This window comes from Danio rerio, chromosome 19, assembly GCF_052040795.2.
Source record: "Danio rerio strain M-AB ecotype USA chromosome 19, GRCz13ab, whole genome shotgun sequence".
Taxonomy (NCBI): domain Eukaryota; kingdom Metazoa; phylum Chordata; class Actinopteri; order Cypriniformes; family Danionidae; genus Danio; species Danio rerio.
Genome location: NC_141039.2, coordinates 36,932,501 through 36,959,688, shown reverse-complemented (window position 1 = coordinate 36,959,688; position 27,188 = coordinate 36,932,501). Strand labels below are relative to the sequence as shown.

Here is a 27,188-nt window from a genome sequence, read left to right as displayed (position 1 = left end):
CCAATTCCAACAGGAACTATGGGAGGTTTGTGCAGGCATTTCCAGGTTTTGTCCAATAGCTTGATCTGTAGTCCTTAGAAATATATGTAATTCTTTGTTAAAGCAATTGAGAGCTGAGCCTTCGATTACTTATTTAGTGTTGAAACAGGCCACATTATGTACATAAAGATAACAAGTATCAGTCAGCTGGCACCATTTTCAGCTTGCTTGACATTGTTGTCAGGTAAAAATCACACTGAATTGATTTACAGCTTCCTGTTTTGGGCTTGTTTAGCACATTGTGTAATTTTGTATAAATCACACATTTGAACAAACCTAAAGCCACATATTTGTCTTCTAAAAGCCTTTAACTTTAAGAAAAGAATTTCAGTAACTTTATCTTTGCAGATGATAAAAATAGCCAGAGGCTCTGGCTCAGTCAGCATTGCCAGTGGCATTTAGACAGAAGCGATTCCTGTTCTGTGTCCTAGTTGTTTTTTTTTATGCAGCCTCTTTTATTGTTGACATAGCCTGTGTGGGCCATGTGCTAATCCAGCAACAGGAAGTTGTGAGTGCCACCACCCTCTCCCTCTGACACATTAAAAATACACATGGTGCTAGTCTCTCTCTCACTTTTACTCAGCCTGTGATTCTCACTCACACATGCATATGCCAGTGCTCTAATCTGCTCGTGTGCTTGTATCTTAAAGGGGACATATCCTTAAAAAAGTTTTATGCATCATACACTTCAAATCCAAAATAAAAATGTCACTTCATATTTTTGGAATGGATCCAAATTTTTCTGAGGGTGCATTTCCCGAACTGTGTCACTATTAGGCATGCTTTCAATTGCCACTGTAATATATTGGCTGGAAATGGCCTTTTCAGTTTCAAGCCAAAAGAGGTTGCTACGTTGCGTAGACCCAATAGTGTTCAGAACACTGGTTTCATTCTCCCTCGAACCATAGTCATTGCATGGTCTGTCTGAACTGGACATGAAACATGTTGTGCTGCGAAACCCATTCATTTCAATGGCAAAGGAAGGTTTGTTGCTGTGATGCAGAATAGAGGTCTGCATTCCAGATTTTTTGCGGTGTGGGACTACATTTTCGGTTGGTAACTCTGGTGTTATTTGAACGGGAGCGGGCGGTCTAACAATGTAGTGGTCCCGTGTCACAACGTTATTTTAGAACAGAATATCAGTGATTTCCTCATTCTTATTGATCACTGGTACAGCCAGTGCTCATGACTGTTACACATGATAAACGCATGGACCGGTGCTTTCATGAATGCTTTTTTTTTTCTTTGCACAGTCAGTGCACACATCATCTGCATAACGGTCCTTAGAGCGGGCTTTACCCACATGGGAGAACAAAGTGAAGATGCGCTGTCCTTCAACTTCTCCTGCCTCCGGCGCCTAGACTGCAGCTCTGCACGAGATGTTTGGCCATAGGAGAAATGGTTGTGCCCAACTGAGCCTGCTTTCTCTCAAGGTTTTTTTATTCTTTGTTTTCGCCAGTTGGTGAAGTTTTTTCCTCGCCGCTGTCGCCACTGGCTTGCATGGTTCGGGACCTGTAGAGCTGCGTATCGATGCATTTGCTCTTCAGTGTTTGAACTCTCAGTAGTGAATATTAAACCACACTGAACTGAACTAAACTGAACTTAAACTCTAAAAACTGGACTGACACTCTTTCAGTTTACTATCATTTTCTATGTAAAGCTGCTTTGACACAATCTACATTGTAAAAGCGCTATAGAAATAAAGGTAAATTGAATTGAGTTGAAATACATTAGAAAACGGTCAGTGTACTGTTAGCAAACCCACATCAGGCAAATCTGATGTATGAGACTCTTTTTCAGAAGTCTAAGACGCAAATGGAAAAAGATTACTCTTTGCAAGTGATAATATCTCATCGTTTTTCGTTTTTAGCAGTCACAAGACTGGAACCTCAGGTTTAAGGCGACACTCATGTCTCATCACAAAGAGGCAACAAAACTGACATTTAGCTTAGAATCCTTGCACAACTTTTTTTTATCGGTTATCTCTCGCTTTTGGTACCCAATTTAAATGTAAGATTTTGGAAACCAGATCTAAATTTAGCAGAACAGTTGGGTCGGGTAGAAAATGGGGTGGGGCAGGCAGCGGATGAACAAACACTGAATATACGGCGGGAACAATTGGGTGCGGAATATAACCTTGCGGGAGTGGTACTAAAAAATTAGTCCCGTGCAGACCTCTATCGCAGAGAAACAGAGTTCAATGTCAACTAGTTTGCGTGCACTTCAGTCAGTTCAGAATATCTTAAATGTTCCATTATGTGGGGCATGAACCAAACATGCTTACCAAAAAAAGTAATGTTTGCTCAAACAATATGCTAACAGGACATTTCTATGTACTATAACTGATCTTGCTGCTTGCAATACTGCTGCTTGACACACTTGTTCACTTTCAATAAAATTGTACTGTTCATGAAATATGGTTATTTTATTGGCTTGTTTATTATTTTAAATCAGTGTAATTTAAGTAATTTAGGTTAGATTAAAAAAATCTTACACCGCAATTTATAATTGCAAGTTTACTAGGTTCTTTATAGTGAGGTCACATTCATTTGAGGTTTTCTGTAAAGATAAGACAATTGTACTAATAGTGTAATGTTTATTTGCGAAGGCTAGAGATCAGAGCAGAGTATTAACATGTTAGTCAATGAGTTGTAATGAGTCCTCTTCTGCAGGGTGTCGGCGGGGTCTTAAAAAGTATTAAAAAGTTGATAAATCAATTATGATAAAAATAAGGCCCTTAAAAGGAATTAAAAAGTCTTAGTTTTTTATGAGGTCTTAAATTTTGTTGAAGTGTTGTCAAAAGTGTTTGACTCCAAAAAAAAAAGCATAGTTATAGCATAAAAATATATTCTTTCTTCCTAATATTAATAACGGCGTGCTCAATCCATGCCATTGGTTCAGGCCCCTGCGCATCTGGGTGATGTCACATAATTTGCAACAAACGCTGGAAGTTGATGTGGCGTTCTCCACATGGAGTGAAACTATAGAGAGAAACAGATGGGAAATTGTAAGTTTGCGTACTCCTGATCGGAGAAAAAAGAGTTTAAATAATGGCTGAAACATGTCGCTGAAAACAGTGGCATAATTCATTCTTTCAAGCTTTGCTTCTTCCGAGCTTATCTGAGTCCTGTTGCATGGTTGTGCTCCATTGATTTATTTAACTACAACTATTTATTAACAAATGTTTATTAGGTTAAAGGTTTGATACTGCTTAGAACTTAAAGTGCCGATGAGGTCTTCAAATACTCTGAGAAGGTCTTTAAAAAGTCTTTAAATTTATTAAAATTACCTTTAGGATTCCTGCATATACCCTGTTCTAGAAAGTAGCAGCTCATTAACATTTAAAGGGAAGCATACAAAAAGGCCATGTTTTTACTCACACTTAAATAGGGACAATTTTGACAAGCTATAATTAACGGTCTGGTGAATATTTTGATCTGAAACTTCAGACTCATTCAGGAGATTTGTTTGACATTTTATGAAACTGGTCACAGTATGTCCCCTTTAAGACCTTTCTCATGTTTCTGTGGTCTGACTTGAGCGAGTACAACTGGAGCCGGTTTCGGGTCAGTGTCTTACTCTGGAGCACTGCCACTGCTGAAGGACATGTGAGTGTCACCACCACAACATTACCTTTACTTAGGCCATGCTGGATTCACACACACTGACTCACACACACTCCCTCACTCATTTACTCACACTGCAATAGCACTGCCAACAGTTCCATCAGCAGAATTAAGGGTATGACCAAATCTGTAGGCGCTTTGAATCACTTTGTTTTGATATATACACTATCAGTCAAAAGTTTGGGCTGAGTGTTTTTTTTTTTTTTTTTTTGTAAATTAATTAAAGGCATAGTTCATTGGTCCCAGCAACCAGCATTCTTCAAATGATCTTATTTAGTGTCCATCACAAGAAAGAAACCCAAAAAGATTTAAAGCCACATAAGAGAGAGTAAATGATTAAGTTATTTTCTTTTTTTAATACTATAATTCAGAATAATTTATATCATTGAATTTATAATGGTGCATTTCTCCAATAAACTAAAGAAATTGATACATTTTGGTAATAACGACAAACTAATTACCTCAGACAAACACAGGGCGTCCAAACACTGCAGCATTTTTTACTTTTCTCTATAAACTTGAGGAGATTGTAAATAAACAAGGATGTCGCCAGAGTGGCTTTTGGGTTTCTTTGCTTGTGCATCCCAGCCACTGGCACCCCATCTGAAAGATTTTTAGAATAGTGAGTCATGTAGTTATTCAACTTCACATTTTGTAATGTTGCAGTATGTATGAGAATAATGATGGTTAGTTCCTTTACTTGAAAGCTCAGATTTGATCATCATATTTTGTTTTGTTTACAGAATTTGAGGTTTACTGTATCATTATTATTTACACTTTACAGATGTTGATCTACCTTTACAATTGCACACACTTTAACACTTACGCTTATTTTATTTTATTATAAAGAGATCAGTTAATTTGGTTTAAATATTTTGGTTTTTGACTATTAAAACTATTTGCCTTAGTTTTGTTGGTAATTTAAAATAAAGTGGTTAAAAAAATCCTAATATTTCTAAATATATTAAAAATAGTCTATAATTATTGATATACAATGATTAAAACATGATATTGTGATATTTCTTTTTGCTATATCGCCCAGCCCTAATTAATATTATGCACTGTATTTATTGTGCACATACATATTTTTTTATAGTAAACTTTTCTAAATGCCTGTATTATTACACTTATATATATAAATATAAGTGTAATAATCTTCATTGCACAACAAATACCGCTATACTGCCTAAACAGACAACTTGGAGATAAACATCTCAAACTCTGAATAAACATCACACACATTGCTTTTCCAGAACTGCTGACGTAATGTCAACGTTGAACCATTCAACTCTCCATTGTTCATAGGCCTCTCACACCCTTATCCTCCAACTGGATTTCTTTTCCTCCTCAGGGAATGTTTCATTTTTCTCCATCTATGACTCATGGAAGGCCCTCGGTTTGTTGGCAGGACTGCTAGTAGCATCTAATATCAGCGGAGAAGCGGTGAGGCAGGGACAGGGTCTTTTATCTCTCACCCGAGCGCCTGATTACAGCCATCTTCAGGGAGATGTGTCAGAGACAGACCGAGCGCTGGACCACGGGATGACGTAGAAACACCTCCCACTCCATTTATCACTCTCCCCTTCTGTCTGTGGGTGTCGACATTAAACTGCATGGGAATGATTCAAAGAACACCCTCAGAATGACAAATTAAAACAGCACAAAGAGTGTGAAGTTGCCACATTTAGAAGAGACCGTGTTTTTACACCTGTACCATTGTATTGCTTCCCCCGAAGTCCCTTTGTGATGATTTTTGATTTTTTTTGTTTTGTTATCAGTACACTGTAAAACATAATAAGTTAAGGTAACTTAAACCATTTGAGGAAACCGATTGCAACAAACCATTTAAGTTAAAAAACTAATCTTAATGAGAACTGTGAACTTTATCCATTTGAGTAAACAAAGCAATTTGAGCACAGTAAAAAAATAAATGAAGAGAACTTAAACCAACTGAGTACTGTAAAACCCAATGAGTTAAGGCAACTCAAACGATTGAAGAAACCAATAGCAACAAACCATTTGAGTTTAAAAAACTAATCTATATGAGTACTGTAAACTTACTGCATTTAAGTTGAAGTAATGCGGTATTTAACTCATTATCTCATTACACTGAGGTCAAAACTCTTTTCAAATGAGTAGAATTAACTTTCAGTCAATTTTGAGTTCAGTACACTCATTTTATTTGTTAAAGTTGACGATTGGGTTTTAAAGTGTACTGTTCTTCCTCTTTAACTGCTTTTCCACTATCGTGCCAAACCGTTCTAAGAACACTTCGGTACGGTTACGGTTGTTTCTCCACAGCAGAAGCGCGCTAGTCATCAGACATTCTCAGTAAACTACAGTACATTTAATATAAAATAATGATCCAGGTCTAAACGATACAGTTTGAAAAGGGTTTTAAAACCATAGAGCAGTCTCTGGCAGAGAAGTGAATAACTCATCACATTCTTACGAAGATATTTTATTCATTAAAGTTATTATTTTATTGACTTGAATACAGACCTACTTCGCCTGCCTGGATGTGAGTTTATTGCATGCAGCGCTGTATTTCACAGCACAAAACTCGCTCTGATCCGGGAGAGACATGCCAGCGACTTGAGCTGCTGACTTTTTTTTCCTGCTGCGCATCGAATAAAGCGAATAAAGTCACGCTTTGCATCGTCGATGTCCAAATTCCACAACAACATCACTATATCAATGGAACACGAATTTGCAGACTCTTTTAACAACGAGGAAATAATTGCACTTTTTAATTCAAAGCCAGGACAGCTTGTTAATAACGGTGAGACCACTTGAAGGATGGCGTGTAATGTCGGCCGTCCAAAAGACTTTGCTTGAAATCTTTACGGAGCGGGACTGTTACTGTCCAAGGTACTGTTGTATGATTTATATTATAGCATATGCACTAATAAACAAGTCAAAAGAATGAATGAATTAAATAAATATGGATTCTTAAATGTCAGTATTGCTTTTACTCAAAAAATATCAATACGTTTTGACAAATGTTTTATAAAAATAAAATGAGCAATTTTCATCATTTCAGCTATAGGCAATTATAGGATTCAGTTATACATAAGTTATATGACATTTATGAGGCATGTGACATGTTTCTGTGTTTTTGTTTTTTGTGGTGATCTTTAATATACGCAAATATTTTCTAAAAAGTTCTAGCAATAATTCGCCTACAGCTTGTTAGTTCATTATGAACACAAAAATAATTATAATAATAAAAATAAAATGATCAAAATAAAAAAATAATAAAGCAGCATTTTGCTAAATATAATAGTGCTTTATATGCTTTAAATCCTGCTATATATGTGTTGTTTCATATTCGTTTTTTTTCACTTGCTGCATTCGTTATTTAATGTTTAAATAGTAAAACAAACAACAGCCATCGCTTAATTGGTTTCATTTTACCATCAAAATGTAGTATATTTTATATCATTATCAACTTTTGATATAAAAACGCAGTGTAATTTAATCAATTGTTAAAAATGAAATAATTTATGTGCTGTGTTTTTATTAGTGAAAGTTGACCTTTGACAAGGCCTTTCCAAAATTATATTTCTGCCACTATACAAAAATGCACTATTATTGTTGTCTTATCGTTCTTTATTTTTCTGTTATGTTCAGAGATTTTAGATATTATTTATTTCCCCTTCAATTATTTTCAATCACGTTACATTTTGGTAATTTTCCCTCCAAATAAAATTTAGCCAGAGCTGCATATAAATAAATAAGGGTGCACATGTACCTATATTTAGCACCCCTATTTGATAGAGCAGCATAACAGTGTTTAGTCACATGGTTGCTTTTGCTTTTATGAAAAAAAAAAAAATAAATAGTTTCGGCTCTTATTTAACTTTAATTGAACAAAGGGAGCCGTTTACATTGCGTTACCAAGGCAACTACTGATGCGTTTTGTGTAATGTTTTAAAGAGCTTTGTCGCAGCACGACAGTGGAAAATGAAACCGTATCCGTGCTGTCTGGCCCAGTTTGGCACGGAATGGAACAGTTCTGTTTAAAGAACGATTCAGCACGATAGTGGAAAAGCGGCTTTTGATTTCCCAGACCCTTGCAGTAGGTTGTTTTTGCAATTGTATTTTAGGAGCTTGTTCTCGTTTGACCACACAATTGCTGTTGAAAAATTGGAAATTTGACCAAATTGTTTTCAGACTTAACTTATGAATTTTTTACTGGGCGTTTATTGGACCCTGACATGTTATTGCACCCTTTCCGATATCTCTATTAATGGCCCCTACTTCTCATTTTACCGGCCTGCAACTGATGTCAAAAATATAGCAAGATTCAGCCTCCAAAATATGTATTTTTTAATCACTATAATTGTCTTAAAGTATTAAAAATTGATAAACCACTTCAGAAAAATTGAAGGCCCTTAAATTATATTTTACATGGTCTAAAATTTTAGATTATGCAATGTCTAGTTGTATGATAAGGTTTGCCTTTAACATGCCAATTCTGGGGTGCTATGTAGTTTATGAAATAAATAAAATCTTGCTAGATTTAACATCACGTTGCTTTGTTTACTGTTATAATTAAGGCAACGCCATTATTCTTGCTATTCTAAAGTCACTTTAAGGCAGTGGTATCAAACTCCCGGTCCGTGAGGCATTTACGCCCCCTCCCTTCTCCTCCCTCCGGTCCGCAACTGACATCAGAAGAATAACAAAATTCGGCACACCAAAACATATATTTTTGAGTCACTATCAATGTTGTGCAATCTCAGACAGCCACTTGTGGTTTTAACCTGCTGGACATTTAAAGTACTGCATTCGGATTAGTTGTACTTTTGGTTTCTCTCAGCGTGCGGTCGAGAGTAAAGCATATGCAGATTATTTCTGGGGCTAAAATAAACATTGAATTGTATGTCATATAGTGCTCTAATTTTTGTGAATGGTCATTTGATTATCATCAGTTTTATGCGACCTGTATTTTGTTGTACAAACACTTCTTCATGGCTTGCGCATTATGCCAGTGGTGTAAATAAACATGTTGACGTAAATTAGAATATATAGGCTAAATACTTTCCCCCTCTTTGTTGCAGTTTTACAAAAAGAAAGTTATTGTGAAGAAAAATTGCAAAGTCACTAATGTTACCCAAACTTATCTGTTCAACTTTTGGTTGAGCAACAATTGGTTAATAATAATATTAATTTATATTATTATTATTATTATTATAGTAAATTCATTGCAGTTTAAACTCCCCCGTCAATATGTACAAGTAAGAAAAAGCTAGAGTTTTGACTGCATATACTCTGTGGAAGAACCAGTGACCTTCTTTCTGTGAGGCGATGGTACTACCCACTGCACCACCGAATTGAATTAAGATTAAGCATTGCGTAGATTTGAGTGATCGTTGTTTTACACCACCTCATCTTTTGAAAAAGATCAAGATTTAGCTGGGTTTTTTATGATACCGCCCCTTTAAGTAAATTCGGAAAAGATAGATGGATGATGCCAAACGTCAAACCCCAGATGACTCATTCTTGAAGAATGTAAATATAAAGCGTACGAGATTCATTGATCATTCACAATGCATGCTGAAATACACGCTGCTGAGTAGGAGAAACTGTTGTCGCTGATTATGTGCAGTTTTAAGCTAAAATCTGAAAAATGGAGGATTATGTACAAATAACAGAGTACTTGTAAAAGCACGCTGGTTAATAAACGTTTTTTAACTTGTCACATTGCCGTTGACTGGTTAGCAGTAGCACTTGTAGGCTTCTGTTTGCTTGATGCGGCCTGTTTTGTGCTGTCCACACTCCCTGCTGTTGTACTCCAATTAAACGTTTCCTTTCGCAGCCCACCTGCCATTACCCATCAGCAGGAGGTGAGGGATTTCAGCTCTTGAGAGCGGAAATTGTAAAGGGCTCCGAGTAAATGATTGATGAAGTCAGCCCAGATGCAGACAAAGACCGTAACTGTGATTGTGTTTGAAAATGGGAGTGAGTGTGATGTTAAACGTACAGTGATAATGAAGAGGATGTATAGGAGGGGGAGATGCTCTTCCCAACACTCACTTTCATTCTTTGTTGATTTGTTTTGTTTTTTAATTTAAGAGTTTGTCCACTTTTAAAACCTTCCAGATATAAAAACTGGATTGTATTGCTGCTGTGCATTGTAAAAACAATCCATTGCCAGTATTTTACTGTTAAAAATATGGTACAAACCATAAAACAAATGTACTATTAGTTTAATTAGTTTACAAATGAAGTTATGTGTAATGAAATAAAATGACTCAGGGAAAAAGTATTAAACACATGAAGAAAGGGAGGTGTAGAAAGGGAGTAAAGGCCCAGACAGCAGCTGAAATCTGTCTGAAATCTGATATTCAGCTGCCCTCTGCCCTTCCTCATTGTAAATGAATATTAGCTGCTTCAGTCTAACATCTACAATAGCAGGATGATGAAGATGAAACCAGGGTGGACAATTCAACAAGACAATGATCCGAAACACAGCCAAGGAAACTCTCAGATGGTTTCAGAGAAAGTAAATCAAGCCGTAGAATGGCCCAGCCAATCATCTGACTTAAATCCAATAGAAAACACAAAATAAAGATCAGATTTGATGGACAAAACCAACATTACCATCAAGATTTCTACACTCTGATGAAGTCTGTGGAAAAAAAATCCCACCTGAGCAATTTGTGACTACAATATCCATATTAGAGGCGTCTTTAAACTGCCATCATTAAAAAATTATATAGTTATTACACAAAATTATTATTTTTTATGTGTTTTAATTTTATGTTTGTATTGTTTGGGTTTTTACCAAAATCTGATTCAATTCCATGTCAACAGCTCCTTTAGAATTGGTGCAGAAAAAAAACATGATGTTCAATACTTATTTTTCTCCGCTGTACTTTTGTTACACAGATAAAAACACAACCATATGCATACAGTGATGAGAAAAGTCATCTAATTAACCAAAGCTTATCACAAACAAACACAAACAGAGATACTTACTAATATATAGAAGGTGCTCAGTATCCTTTCCAATCCAATCCAAATGAGATTTTTGAAAAGTACTGTATACATTTTTCATTACTTTTAATAAGGAAAACACATTTATTTTAGCATGAAAGCACAATATCTTGCATCTTACATTGCTAAAGACCCTCAGTTTAATATAGTTTAAAGGGTAAGTCACTTAAAAATGAAAATTGTCATGATTTACTTAACCTTTACTTGTTTCAAACCTTTATAAGTTTCTTTGTTGTACTAACTACAAAAGAAGATGCTCTAAAAAATGTTGGAAGCCGTGTAACTATTGACTTCCATAGTATTTTTCTCTATGATTTCTTTAAATTATCTTCTTTTGCTTTTAACAGAAGAAAAAAAAACAATAAAGTTTTGGAACCACTTGATCTAAAGTAAATAATGAGTAAACTACCCCTTAAAATGTAGATAATAATGCATATCCATGTTTAAAACACTATAGAGGAAATAAAATAAAAAGGAAAAAGATCAAATATGTTTTCAAGTACCCAAGTGGTTAAAATTACACAAACTCAAAATGTTTTAGACTTCATCTGCGAATAGCTTTATTAAGCGTCATCCTCAAAACGTATACTACACTATCATTGTGTAAAAACAAGTGCTTTTACATTATCCAGAATGCACCGCACAACTTCTTATCTTTGTTTTGTGTTGATTAATCTACCTTCTGTGGTGGAAAAGTACCATTACTTAAAATGTAGTGCGAGTAAAAGTATCTGATGTAAATATTACTCAAAGTATGAGTAAAAAGTAGCCCTTACAAATGTACCTTAAGAGTAATGAGTAGTGAGTACTACTGAAAGTTTGATGCATTTACATGCTTTTTGTGCAGGCATGTGTAAACGTAAGATTCTGTAGTGCATTTAGTTATTGTTAAAGGCCATTTTAGTCATTATACAGTCGACATCCTTCATTTTCTAAATAGAGTCATGCATCTAAACAGTCTCTGGGTCATTGCATCTAAAGATTTTGGACATCTTGGACACTTTTAATGCTTCCAAATGGTTTGCTGCATTTATAAAGCATCAGTGTCTTGAGGTAGTTGATTATGATTTATTTACTTTTCTATGTGCGATTTGATTGGACAGGAATCACAGGACTGATTTTATCTGATCTATCTGACTGATCTAATCCCCATTGACAGGAAAACATAAAGTAGTTACTGCAGGTTGAAGGAAAGTAATGGAGTAAAAGTCCTGATACAGCACTAAAAAAGTACTCAAGGGAAAGTAAAAGTCCACATTTTTTTAAAACTAAATTACAACTCCTGAGAAAAACCACTCAATTACAGTCATTTTAGGACTTTTGGAATTGGACTTTTAGGAATTTTAGGAATTTGTTACTTTACACCACTTGTCTATCTTACCTTCAGTGTTATTTTGCTCACCATTCCTTCATTTGTGTCATTCTAGATTACCACGCTGATCAATCACAAAGACAAGCTGAAGAAGACTGAGAAGACTTTACGGGCCATTCAGAGAGTGGGCCAGGCGGTCAGTGTTGCAGTCGGACGCTTCGTGGCGGTGGGTGAAGCCATTGCAGCGGAGAATGAAGACTTGAAGGAAGAGATGGGACTGGCTTGCTTCGAGGCTCGGAGAGCAGGTCAGTCTGACATAACAACCGAAAGAGCAACGACACGCTGGCTAGAGTTACCAGGCAACAGGAAATGGACAGCTAGGTTAAACATAGTGTAACCTGTCAACAAGCTCAGGACTCACTGTCAAGGTTTGCAGTATGCAGATGTGGGATTAAAGGGATAGTTCCCTGGAAATTAAAATCACTTCATTTTTTACTCTACCTCATGTGGTTTTGATCACAAAAGAAGATATTTTGGAGAATGTTGGTTGGTGAGACTCATTGAGTTCCATAGTAGGAAAATTTTTACTGGGAGAAAGAACATTAAATAGGTTTGAACAAGTGAACAGTGAGTAAATAATGGCAGAATTAGCATTTTTGGGTGAACTATAACTATAAATTCCTTTCAAATGAATTTAATCAATTTAGCAATCAGCAGACAGGATGCGGAATTCTATTTGAATTTGAAGTAGAATTCTGATACGTTGATGTGAATTATCTGTGCTAGCATATACACAATATATGAAATATGTCAAGAAACATTAGATAAAATTAATATTCAGTCTCTACCAGGGGCGGTCTGGCCATAGGGAGCACATGGGCATTTCCCTGTGGCCTGGCGGTCACTCTGACCTGCCATCGTGAATTTGGCCTGTCCCCTCCACTCTTCACTTACCAATCGCCGCACACATCCCCACCCACCTGCGCTTCACATACTGATCGGCGCACCAATCATCCCACCAACTGTCCTGGTCAAAAATATTGTCCCAGTTCGCCACTGGTCTTCACAAATGTTTTATTCATGTTACCCGCAATACAAAAATAGTATATTATTTATTTTGTGCAGTCACGATGCTTCAGAAATCATTTATATGTGCTGATTTGCTGCTCATAACATTTTTCGTTATGATCAATGTAGAAACATTTGTTTTTCAGCATGTTGTGAAAAAGAAGAGTGTTTATTATTGTGGAACTCATATGGACATTTTGGCTGATACTGATAATCGAGAACGCTTTTTATTTGAAAGCTAAGAAATAACTTGTGCATAGACTGATAAATTTAATCCATAATGTTAATGTATTTCCGCATGATTATAATTAAAAATGGCAAACAAATGCTATTGAAAGCTTATTTAATTGTAAAAAAGAATATCCAAAATAAAAAAAAGTCCAATAATTCTTTGTTCAGTAATTTGTTTCTTATCTGGCTAGTAAATGTTAATTTATAACATAAAAACATTGTTAGAATTATTTAAAATAGTAATATAAAGAATAAACAATATACTGTAAATGCACTCAAATTGTACTTCTTGTTTAAACTACTTATTTAAAATGAGATGAAACAACATTACTCTGGAGAAGTAGTTTGGGAAACTTAATTGTTTTTTTTTTCAATACTCTTAAATTTGTTATGTTAACTTAATTTGTGTTGGGACACCATGAATGAATTTTGTGGAACCTGTAGCTACTAATTAGCTAATATAATTTAGTGCACATTTACAAAATAGACAGCAGATTTTAACATTTTTTACACTTAATTTAATTTATTTATTTTTTGTGATAACTTTCTTTATCATTTTTTTTTTAAACATTCAAACACAATGACTTTGAGATTTGGTTCAACAAACATATACAATTGGCGATACAAAATACAGTATACAAACAATACTCACGGGAGTAAAATAATAATAATAATAATAATAATAATAATAATAATAAATTAAACAAAATAATAATACAGAAAAAATTACAACAAAGAATAAATAAAAACAAAAACAAAATACGGACCTTCGGCTTTAACCTAAATTAGTCTGATCCTATTTAATTTAAGTATTTCCTGTACACTGTAAAAAAAAAAAGTTGACTCAACTTAAAATTTTAAGGCAACAAACTTCAGGACATTTTTGAGTTAACTGTATGTGATGTAATTGGGTTGAAATTTGTCCTGAAGTTTGTTGCCTTAATTTTAAGTTGAGTCAACTTTGTTTTTTACAGTGCAGAATTTGAGTCTTAAAAATAAACCTTGAAATTATGCTAGATTCAATAGAATTTGTTGTCTTTTTTTTTTTTTTTTTTTTTGGGAGAATCTGATTTTTTTCCAGTTCCAAATGTTTTATTCCATCCCTTAATAGATGTATATATGTAGGAGCTGCTTTCTGTTTCCAGTTCAATAGTATCAACCTTCGTGCTTGTACAATGACAAATGAAACTATGTTTTGTTCTCTACTGTTCTTAGCTAGCTCAAAATCAGTAATACCTAGAACTGCAATAAGGGGATCTGGATGTATTGGCTTTTGACATATTCTTGAAAATGTTAGAAAAATATTATCCCAGTAAGATGATCATTTTGTGCAGCACCAGAACATATGAGCTAGTGATGCCGGCTATAGTCCACACCAATCACTTGCAGGGTCCACTTCTGGAAATATCTTACTTAATATTTGTTTCGACCAATGTAAGTGATGTTTTGCTTTAAATTGTTTTTTTTAACGATAGAATATAACCAATTTAAAATCCTCAAAATGTATCTAAACGCATTAAAAACAGACTGCAAACTTAAAGGTATATTTTTATGTTTCATCTATAAAATAAAAGTCATTAAAATTCAACATCAAGCCGATTGAAATCAAATGCCAACTGCATAATATGAAACTAGCCTAGATTTAATTATGAGTTGAAATGAATTAATATGCCTGCCTTAATTATGCTCAAAATAATATATTTACAGCCTATAATTTGATTATAATGGGGCTTTCACATCCATGTGGATGCAGCTGTTTGGAACGAAATGCAGCATTTCCTAGGCCATGTTTCTTTGTGCGACGCCTGAATTTGTTGGGATATGTGAAAGGGAGAGTGCTGCAGTTTCTCTCCTATTAAAACTCTCCATGTCCCATCTGTCTCTGAAGAGTTTGCCTATAAATACCCCACAAATGTGCATTTCCATATCTCAGGCTTGTGATAAAGTGTTGCCGTGCTTGCTCTTAGAATAACCAACACCAGCACAAAGAGATTTGATCTGTTCTGACGCTTTAAAGAGGTTTACAAAGTCAAGCAGCTGCAGTTATAAAGTAAATACATTTGATGTGAAATGACATCTGTGAGATTTATAGAGACACAATGATTCTAAGAATTGCAATAACCTTCAGGGGCTGTACGTAAGAGTTTTCATACATTGATCACATTGTAATTTGAAAGTTTGAACAGCTTGAAACACACTATGCTGCCTATGTTGTCTATAAAAGCCTTTAGAATCATTTTAATGTGAATCAAAAGGATCCATGTGCTTATAAAATTAATTAGGCTGATGTATTAAAGCCAATGAATTGTGGTTTATTTTGTTCATATTCAGCAGATTTACCCTTTAATAAAGTTTATGCTAGGGCCCGGGGTGATGTTTTTTTTAATAAATCGTGATAAACATAAAGATTACATCAGATTTGCATTATGTAAATTATTTTGTGAAAATAAGTCTAAGTTTAGTTTAGTTTTCACACCGCACATGCAAGCAGAGCGTGTTTTTTTTGGCATCCATTTTAACAGATTTGAGCTGTACCGCACAAAAGCAGCGCATCAGTGCAGAATGTGAGCAGAGTCACAACAGTAGTGGCGCGATCATTTTGGCGCTGGATCTATTTTTGCCACTGGTCACGCTCAATTACAGTGACAGTTTGTTGATAATGACAAAAACCACATTAAATGAGAGTAAAATGTGGTATATTTACCCAATAAATGCATGGATAATATCCACTGATTTAATGCACAAAATGCGCTGATTTCATTCCGCTCTACGTAAGGATACTGTTGCAGGACGTTGCAATTTTGACGTTTGAAATTTGCAAATTTTGCAACTTTGTTGACCCACACTTAGGCTGATTTTGCTAAAATATTCGCATAATACTTCTAATTATGGCATAGATTTCCACCCAATTAGTTTACTTAGGTAATGACTAAAAACCATAGACTGTAAAATATATGGACGTAGTATCCGTGACGTCACCCATCGGTTTCTAAAGAGCGCAAAAGAAGCCACAAGTAGGCGCGGCCAACCGTCGCCATTTTGTTCGCGCGTCATCACACCCACGGCGGGATACCAAACAAGGGCAAAGAGGCGGAGAGTGAGCGGAGCTACAGACACTGCTGGCATTTTACTTGGACCTGGCTCAGACACACTTTACTTTGGGAGAAATGCTTAATACTTTATCACCTGTGACTCTGACCACATGTGCTTGGTTGTATACTATATCAATAAAGTGTTTAGACTTTTAAAAACACTGCTATAATACATTGATCCACTAAACATTGTTCTTATGAGGTTTTTCAACAGGAGGAAAATGCGAATTACTTCCAAACACTTCAGATATAGTCTGTTAGTACATGTAAGACTGTTGATGAAATCCAGCATAACACTGTATGACAACGCTTCAGACGACTGTCCCTAGAGCCTACAGCTAATCGATTCGTCAGATTCTGGAGTGCATTACAGCTCTAAATATAAATATAAACGATAAATGATCTTAAATAAAACAAATGCATGTATAGAGATGGTATATAAGTATATAACTTTACTCACATGGGAAATGGAGGCCACGTGAATGGTTGTGAGCACAATTAAGTGCACTCAGCATGCCATGCCATCTAATAATTGTAGGAAACAAGTCCAAAAGGCAGTTGACTGTGTAAAGCCACATAAAACAACACAGAAATACGATAAATATGCCGAGTTCAGTGGCTAATCTGCAGGATTCAGCTGAGGTGACGTGACGGCGACCAACGAGACCTAGCTGTCACTCAAGTGGCCACTCCCTTAATTATGCAAACTTAATATAACTTAATATAAAGGAAACGGATGAGTTATAAAAAAATTCACCCCCCTCACAGTTGTCATGAAGGGTAACATTAGCTGTATTAACCAAAATCTTTTTTTGTACCAGGCTGTAAACACCTTTTTTCTGCTGTAAAGTTGGCCATTCTAACAGTGGGCTCAATTGAAATTTGCTCTGTTTTGGAGCCAGGAGCGGCCTGGACTAGCGGAATTTCGGATAAATTGCAGTTTTAGTTACTTCCGTATTGGCTTCCTGAGGGAGAGCGGGAGGTTGCCGCTTGCTAAAAACACACAATTGCTTGATCATGGCCTGGCCCAGCTCAAAGATAGTGGTAGGAAATATTGGCCCCAAGTTTGTGCTCGGGCAAAGAATCTAAACTCTAGTGTAAAATATTATCAAATGAATAAATGTTTGCCATTAGAAGCTGGTTATATTTACAGCCTGCTGCCACACAACTGTGTTTAAACCCCTTATAAAAGGGATTTTTGCATAATCACAAAAATAACCACATCGTCCATCAAATCCGACTATTTCAAAGACTCAAAGCATGTTTCGGTTTACATTTACCCCTCCGGTCTGACATAATAGGAGCTCTATTCTGTATCTATAAATACAAGTAGTTGGTGGTCTCTCCCACCTCCTTTCCCACACCTCCCAGGGCAAACCACTTGCAACAACACTGGAATTAGACCGTCTTGAAGTTAGTTATCAGACTCCCCACAGTGTTTGAACGCTCACCCACGCATTTAATCCTCCTGATTATTAAACGGGCCGCTCGTGTGTGACGGCCAAGAGTTTAGCCCAAAACACCATGAGGCAGGTGGGGAAATAGTAACGTAGATTCATCTCAGGAGAGTAAATCAGACTTCATAGCAGCCCAAAATGTTTAGTTTTGTTTATAGAATACGTAAATAAAGTTCATTTGAGGTGTGAGAGTTCGTCATCTGGAGGAGATGAAAGAAAGCATTCATTGAAAAGGGGAAGCCCTGGTTTGAGAAATGACCTGTGACTTTGCGTGTAACCGCAGATGCGACGCAGTGGCCTGCACTTCTTTAAATCCAGCAGTCTCTTTTGAATGATTGCATTGCTGTGACTTAACTTTCATCGTTTTTTTTTGCAGCAGGAAGGATGGATGTTTGAGTCTGTGTGGTTTTAAAGTGCACTGCATTTGTTCAAGTGTTATTGGTTTCTTTGACTCTTCACTCTTGGTCTGGTGTATTATTTTAACCCTTTCATACATGAGTTTTAAATACTCCACCTGACCCTTCTATTTTGTGACCGTTTTTTAGAATCCATTGCTTTCTAAAGTTTAGTTGCGTCAAGTTTATCATGTGACCCACTAGCCCAAATGATCTATGTATATATCGTATTTTGCACTACCTTTTCTGTAAATATTGACAATTGTTTTAATTATATTGTGAACTTTCTGGTACTTCGATTCTCAAATATGTGATAGAACATATATATATTTTGAATTTTAACAGCTTAATAATGATTGCATCATTTCATATATGATGGAAAATGTGCACCGCTATTGTTGTTAGAAGGGATACAGTTGTGATTGGAAGTTAATGAGAAGTATTTATATTATTTATTAAATTATGCATTAATTGTATTATATTAACTAGATGGGATACAGCTAAAGATACTTGCGTGAATAAAGCATTATCTAATAAATGTGTATTTTATAATATTATGTTATATTATGCTATGTTGACGTGAGTATCATCAGCTGTATCCCATCTAGACTTCACCCTCTCTTGCAGCGCGGTAAAGTATAGATGGGATACAGCTGAGGATAATCACGTCAACATAGCATAATTTTTGTGACACTGTACAGCAAATAATATTTTTACATTAGCGTGAGGGTTTGGTTTAGGGTTGAGGTAGGGGTAGGTGCTAATAAAATACAATTAATGCATAATTTAATAAATAATGTTAATATTTCTTGTTAACTCTATCCCTGCAGCAGTATCCCGTCCAGCAACAATCGCAGGAGAGATTTGAGCTGCTGGATTTACGTCATGTTTATTCATAATTTTCTGCCAAAAAGCATAAAGTTAAGCAACTGTTTATCTGTGAGAGGAATGGAAAAATTATTGTAGTTACATAATTGGTGTGTATCTTACGTAAACAAAGCACATTGTCCCGTTATATTATACAATAATTATGAACCTCCATAGACGTCCCTGTGTATATTACAAACCTTAAATTGTATGTTTTGCTTGTAGTTATGTGTGTTTGAATGTGTGAAACTTAAAATTAGTGTTATTTGTTTGAACAAGCACACCTCTTTCTGTGCCTTATCGAGCACTGCCAGATTTTAATTTTAGCAGTTGATGATGTGTGTGCTAAACGTTCTAATCACACCGGTGTGATTGTATGCTTCAGGGACCAGCCAAGGCTGATCACACTGGTCTGATCGTATGCGTGAAAGGGTTAAAGGTGAAATATTTTGTTTTATTACTACTGATGCATTACTAGTGGAATTATATTTCTTTGCACTTATTATGACCTTGAAGATATTCTTTAGATTATTTTTATCATTACAGTATTTCAGTAATTTAAATGGATGTAAAAAGTGAGCATGTGCATGGGATAAGCTTGAGTTTGGCTTTACAGTTAGGAAACGAAAAGATTTTGCATAGTGAAATATGAACTGAATTATACTTTAAGACAGTTAAGCAGTATGTTACTGTATTTACAGTTGCTCTGTGAAAATTACTACATTTTACAGCAAAGATATACAATAATGTAAATAAATATACAGCAAGTTAAATGGTGCTGTAAATGTAAATACAGTATTTTTACTGTGATTAACAGAAAGTTACTGGCGAACTGAACTGTAATATGAATAAAATTTTACTGTTGAACAGTTATGCGGTATGTTAATGTATTTTAAAGTTGCATTGTAAGAATGCCTATTTTACAGTAAAGATATACAATAATGTAAATAAATATATAGCAAGATAAATGGTGCTGTAAATGTAAATACAGTATTTTACTGTAATAAATTTACAGTAAGCTACTGGCGAACTGCTGTACATTCTACAGGAAATTGTTAACAGTTTAACTATGCATCGTAAACAAACTACTAGCCTTATACATTTTATAAATAATATTTAAATGTTTTTGCACAATTATAATGCAAATCTGCGAGTAATAATAATGTGAATCTGCCTTATTTATTATTTTCTTATTGATTCTCTTTCCTCCTTTTCATTGATAACCCACCAAAATATTTTTTTAAATAATCATGGTCATACATTCTAGCTATTAATAAGCCAATTCCTATAACTTATTTAAAAATAAGTAAATCAAACAGTAAATGAATGTAAAAAGAATTGTTCATATTAAGGTCAACCCTTTTTAATTTAATTCACCTTATTCTCAGCTGACGAGTGGGCGCTGCCATTTGAATCTTTTTGTCTCGCGACTTCCTTTTCGCGACATTCACTTCCATTCATTTTTTGACGTTAACAACTGCTCGTTACGCTGCTTGATGTTGCAATTTAATATTTTCTTATTATATTATGCTACTTGGTCTGTTTAGTCATGCAAACATTTGTTTGTTGAGCAAGTAGTTTGGCCATTTTCTGCCGTTTATTATTCCTAGTCATTTCTCCCATAGGCGACTGAATCGGAAGTTCTAAGACAATCGCGAAAACAGGCGCACTTCCGCACTTTAGAATAAGGTCAATATACTGAAAAATGATTCACTGGATTTGGTAAAAAGGTTTTAAGGTTAGTAGTTTCAAGCCATTTATATGGCATGAATTTAAACAAAGTGAGTTTTTACTAAATTTATATTTGCTAAAATTAGTTTGTATAAATTCAGCTCATATAAATTGTTTGCAACCACTTACATAAAAATGTAGTAAATCCAATTAATCTTTTTTTGAGTGTAGGTCATATTATGAAATATTTTTATATACTTAATTTGTTTTGTTTTGTTTTTTGTAAAAAAATGAACACTGTACCAGAGACAAAGATTTAAAATCACATTACAACTAAAATAAACTAAAATCATCAACCTCTGGGACATAAAACTGTCTAGTTGGAAAAAGTTGAAAGTTTCTTAACCTAAGCTGATGCTGAGGTTGGAATCTGTGGACAAAGTTTTGCTGAGAATGCTTTACAATAATTCCTCTTCGTCTTGCTGTTCTGGGATCTCTCGGCCTTTAAATAGAAAAAACAGATGGACAGCTGCTTCTGAGCTACTCGATGCTATAGTACTTTAAAATAATGAAGTGCATTGAGAAGAAGCAGATGCATACTAAGGCTGTGTCTTTGAAGGGCATTGGTGCAAAGATCTCAGTGTTTCACCCTTCGCCTCGGGCTGTGTCTCTTTAAAGCCGAAAACTCTCTGAAAGGAACTGGCTGAAAATGCCAACCGCTCAGGACAGAGCCGCGTCTCTAGTGACGTTCAAGGGATTCAGCTCTAAGCTTCCACAAAGACTCTGCATCAAAGCTCAGGAAGACACAGCCAACAATCCCCTCCAGAAACAAGAATGCTTAATTTTGACTGCTAAACAGGGGATATATATGCCTCTTTTCATAAGATGAAATGCATTAAGATGAAGATAAGACCAAATGTTTTCATAAAAATCGGATGTGCCTAAAAGGCGTTCGTTTATAATACCCCACAGATCATTTATCATTTCTTTAACTTATCCAGCCTGTGTTTTACACAGCGGATGCCCTTCCAGCTGAAACTCAGTACTGGGAAACCCCCATACACTCTCACATTCACACACATACACTACGGCCAATTTAATTTATTCAATTCACCTGTACCACACATCTTTGGACTATGGGGGAACCCAGAGCACCCGGAGAAAACCCTTGCGAACACGGGGAGAAATGCAACTCCACACAGAAATGCCAACTGGCCTAGCTGGGACTCAAACCAGTGACCTGCTTCCTGTAAGGTGGCAGTGCTAACCTCTGTGCCACCATGTCAGTAATGACAAATGCTGCAATGGTGCTGTTTGTGGAAATGTGTAGATTAAGGGGTGATAAGTAAGAGATAGACGACTGTTATTGCAGAATTAAAACCGCCTGGAAGCAATTTATCCCGCATATATATGGCTGCTTGCCTCAATATGTAAAAAAATAGACAGAAAAAATTGTTCTGAGCTGCAAATAGATAATATTAATTCATTAATTTAATGCAAAGCTGACAGAAGTGAAAACGGCTGAATGGAATATACATTAAACTATGCATTATTCACACAGGATTAGGGTTGGGAGATCACTATTCTGGAATAGAATACTTAAATTAAGAATCGAATAATTAAAATTTTGATTCCTCTAATCGATTCCTGTACATGCGCACATTTGTATTTTTTCACTTCACGATCTGCTAGGAATTTCCATGCTGGCGAGCACCTTGAATTAGCTTTAATTTAAAAATTAGTTTAGAGATGGACTGCAACATGTGCTTAAAAGGCTTGTGGTGAAAAACGATGGCAGAGCTAAGTGTAATTAAGTGCAATAAGCTAATATGTTGAAAGCTGGGTGTCGCAACCATCATGACGAAGCATCTTTGGTTGGTTCACAAACCTTGAATTAAAAGAATGCACCACATTAGATTCATTGCGCATCCTGGTTACAACCAGCAAGTGTTGTGCATTTTAGTTTAACATAGCATGTAGCTGAGCAGCTCTGCGCTTTTTTTTACATTAAGGTGAAACTAAACATTCCTTCCGCCTCCTCATTCACAAACAGCAATATGAACTGCTGAAGCACGCAGAAGAGACAAATTTGCATTCCATCAATTATAATCTTAGCTTTTGTATTAAAGTCGACAAAAATGTATGAAGTAGAATGTTCTTTTTTTACAGTCCCGATATGTTTGATCTTTTTCTTTTGAAAAATTCTTCTGCCATTTTCCAGATTTTTAAAATCTTCATTCTTTTCAAACCAAAAGCCATGCAGCCCCTGTAAATTAGCGTTTTTCCATAGGCTACAGCTTTGTGTTTTATTTCATGTGTATAGTCTTTAATGTGCTTTTAATGAATTTAATTTATTCACAGCAGCATTAACGAATGCAAATTTAGACTTGAAAACGTGGCATGATAATGTGTTACATGTGAACTTTTGTTTATTTCGTTCATGTTCGATCAATTCTTGATTTTTTTTACATAATTGCTTAATCAAAAATACATATTTTAATTAATTTCATTGTGCTATATTATTTGTCAAAAAGAATTATATAATAACTAAAGCATAAACATTAAAACTGTAGGACATAATAAAGTAGGTCTAATACATCGGAAATGAAGGAAATCAATTATCTATTATTTCATTATTTAATGCATACAGTAGGTTAGCTTATTTATAAAGTGTATTTAATTGATCTGGAACTGTTAATAAGGACTAGGAATCGCCAAGAATCAAAATCAATGAGCGGAGTTGGAATCGATAAAATTATTGCGATACCCAACCCTACTCAGGATGGTACCAAACAGTCAAAAAAACAGTGACGTGACGGACAAGCATATGCAAGTGAATTTATTCACTGAGGGTCAACATGATCTGAAAGTAGCTGGATGAGTCTTATTGATGAGTTTTATTGATTTCAGTGGTTGTTATCTGGAAATAACATACATTGAAATTTCTTGACTGAGCAATCAGTATCAAGTATTGCAGATAATGACATCTTCTTCTTTTTTTCCATATGGTTGCAGGAAAAAGCGTTACTTTTTTCACTAGGTTATTCTTTTTCAGATTTTCAAGGTAGGTAAATGCACCAAGGATCCGATTATAGCATATGGAAGGATGGAAAAAAAAAAATCTGATTTTTATGATACGTCCCATTTAAATACGAGATGTGAAGCAACAAACCTGTAAATGTGTGCTTTGTGGCCAGGCAGATGAATATGGATAAGTGTGCACAAACTAGCAAAGCAATTTTGCCCACAATGCAGCGTTCAGCACAAGACACCTTGATTGTTGAAACCACCGTGAGATTTAACAAAGAAAAACTGTCGGATGCAATCAGGATGGCGACTGCAGATAGACAAATGTGTCATTGAACACGGAAGAGAGCTGTTTTCCTTTACAAATTACTCTCATTTGTGTGTCTAAAACCCGGCTTTCACTTCACAAAGCACCAGTCTTTCCGTCTCTCGGAATAACACTGCTTTATTGAGGCACGAGGCAGAGAGCGGCTGTTTATCAAGTGTCCTTTCACCACGTTCCAACTGGGACATGAGACGCTGACCCTGCCACCCTTCCCCAAAATAAGCCCACGCATAAAGTTGTATTTGTGTCTGGATGGGGTTGTGTGTTAGTGGACGCACACTGAGGAAAGAGAGACCTTTATTGATGTTTTAAAAAGTGACCTCTTAGTGTGATGGACTGCCTTGTAAATCATGAAATGGTGTGTGACCTGATGTTTTAATGTGCTCTGAGGTTGTTTTCTGAGAACTGGCACTTTAATGAAGGCTTGCTGGTTTATCTGGAAGTGTTTGTGTGTGCGTGTGTGTATTTGTTTTTACATGACCTCAAGTGTTTCCCACAGGGCTGCTTACAGTTTCAGCGCTCGTGAGGATTTATGTTCAATGGCCTCAATGTTTTTCATAAAATCTAGAGTGTCTTAAAAGTGTCTAAATACTTTTTTTTGGCTTATTGTAGTTATCATAGGTTTTAAAAAATGAAAAACACAATTTTTAAACACAATTTTACATTTTAAAAGCGAAAAAGTTTATTTTAATTTTTAATAAAAAAAATATATATATGATCAGTTAAAGGGCTGGTCCACAGTATATTTTTAAGGCTTGGTTGTGTTTATAAGATATAAAGCAATGTGTGCTCATGCTTCATTTGTAGAAAATCACATTATTTTTGTATCTATCCTACCTTAATTATATACAGCTACTCGGCTAATATGAAAACCACTTTCATATTTACTAGTTACTCTGAAAGGCCCGCCCTCAAGAGCCTCTGATTGGTCAGCTAGCATAATGTGCTGTGATTCACAGATCGGCTCCATGTCACATCACGTCCAGTCACGCCTCTACTAGCACGCGCTGTGCCTCGTCTGTATAAATGCTGTCAGTCAGTGTAGCAAACCTGTCAGTGTGAGCCTGAATTGGACCTAAAATGAAGAGGAAACAGCCGAACCTCATACCTGCTCTCTAAAATAAAATCTGACAAGTGTCTTTCATATATATTCGGGTTCTAAACATGTAAGTAATATGAAACATTCACAAATCTTTTGCGAGTTTGTTATTTCAGATGTATAATTCGGGGAAAGCGGCCACATAGAGAGACACTGTAAAACGGCTGCTTGAGAGACACTGCAGCGCTGCTGAAGATTTTGGGTGTTTAAAGGGGTTTGATGGATAAATATGAATTTGTAGCTACATTGTTAACAGTGCCAAACTGCATTTCTAGTTGTTTACATACTTGTTTACGTTCTTGCTACAACATACCGTTAACACTAGAAACTATGCCTGTAATAGATCACATACAGGAGTTTTAGTCACATCCAGCAGTGAACTGGAAGAGATTCTGGAAGCTGTTCTTTGTCAAATGCTAGCTATATTTATAATTCTCTGGAACATAATTAAAATGAAATTTTAAGCACTTTTCTCTTTTTCGTCGTGTCCTTTGAAAGCCCAAATACAAAAACAGAACAAGCTTTGTGGAAATAGCAGCATTTAGACAGCATTTTAGCTTTCTCTGCTATAACATTACAGCGCCTCTGACCACACCCCTTTGCTGTGTGGGGTGTATGTCCGTGGTGTATGCACATAACCTACAGGGTTAGTGATCGCATTAAATTTCGCTCGCTGTAGGCTTTACTAAGCTAACTCTGTTAAAGCCAATGTTTACCTTTGCATTGAACTTTGAGAGTATTACATTCAGAGATGCTGTTTATGATCACACAGCTACATTACACATCAACTAAAGTTTAAAATATGATATCGTAGTGGACCTACCCTTTAAAACGGTAATGTGCCATTTAAAAAATAAATAAATAAATACAAAAATGTCCATTGGAAAACTCAGAACACTTCTGAATTAAAGGAGTGAGTCAACATAATGATCAGGACGTCCTCATATGAGTGCTTGCTTTACGGACTACACAATAAGGATAAAGCAGGGATTTCTAGACTGATGTAGTATGTTTTTGTTATATCCTGTCATGTATCAAAAGAAAAAAAAAAAAAAAAAAAAACTTCAATTACAACAAACAATAAATAAAAATTTTTTTTCTTCAAAATTAGTTATTTTTGTTATTCTTTGTTAAAGGAAGATCAAAATCTTTCAAATATTTCAATTTTGTCGTACAAAGATATTTTCTTTTTAAACATTTGAATGCATTTTCTGGATGTCTTCAAAAACATTGTGAAATTGAATGCATTTGTATTTAATGTATATTTTACATTTTATAACTGCTATAATTTTTACTACCGTTTTGTTTATGAAAATATTTAGCAGCAACTGTTTTTAGTATTTCATATAGAAATTAATTTATCTAGAGAAAAATAATGTTATTATTAGAACTTATTTTAAAATAGCTTTGCATCTTTTTAGAAATGTAAATATATAAACTCAAAAAAAATTAAATTAAAAAATAGTTATATTTTATAATAGTTATATAAGTTATATTTTGTTAAATAAAATGAGCTAACTTAGTGCAGAATTGAAATGACATAATTATTGTGACACACTTGAAAAACAAGTTTATTTTTAACATATTTTAATTGATAATTTTTTTGTTGGCAAATAAATAAAACCTAGTAGTTTGCAAGATAGTGGATAATTATAAATGGTTAAAATAGCAATTAATTAGTATTCTAAAGCTGCTTTACGATCAAATAATATTTTTAATATGCCACTGCATGATTCATTAAATAAATTACTGCTAAAGTGAATTTTATTGTTTTCAATCATAATGTATGAAATTATATATCTACAATTGGCCTATGTTATGCTAAAAAACATATTGTATATAATACATATATACAGTACAGTGCATCATATACAGGTACATCTGATTTTTCAGGTTTTCTATTTTTAATAAATTTGCAACAATTAAAAAAAAACTTTTTTCACGTTGTCATTATGGGATATTGTGTAGAATTTT

General features: G+C 35.0%; 1 protein-coding gene and 1 long non-coding RNA gene across 4 annotated transcripts in view; one reads left to right on the top strand and one right to left on the bottom strand.

Moving 5' to 3' along the window:
• Nucleotides 1–27,188, top strand: part of ctnnal1 (catenin (cadherin-associated protein), alpha-like 1) — a 124,780-nt gene that overhangs the window by 50,499 nt on the left and 47,093 nt on the right. For all 3 annotated transcript variants that reach the window (XR_015515627.1, XR_015515626.1, NM_001144054.1), the window contains exon 2: nt 12,098–12,287. Coding sequence is in view for 1 of the 3 variants with exons in the window: in NM_001144054.1 (NP_001137526.1) it covers nt 12,098–12,287 (190 nt within the window). In the remaining 2 variants the exon portion in view is untranslated. The remainder of the gene's footprint in view (nt 1–12,097; nt 12,288–27,188) is intronic.
• Nucleotides 474–12,326, bottom strand: LOC141379143 (uncharacterized). Its single transcript, XR_015517010.1, has 4 exons — nt 12,052–12,326; nt 5,141–5,274; nt 4,127–4,268; nt 474–3,020 (listed from the first exon to the last, which is right to left on the bottom strand). It is a non-coding gene; the product is annotated as an uncharacterized LOC141379143 (long non-coding RNA).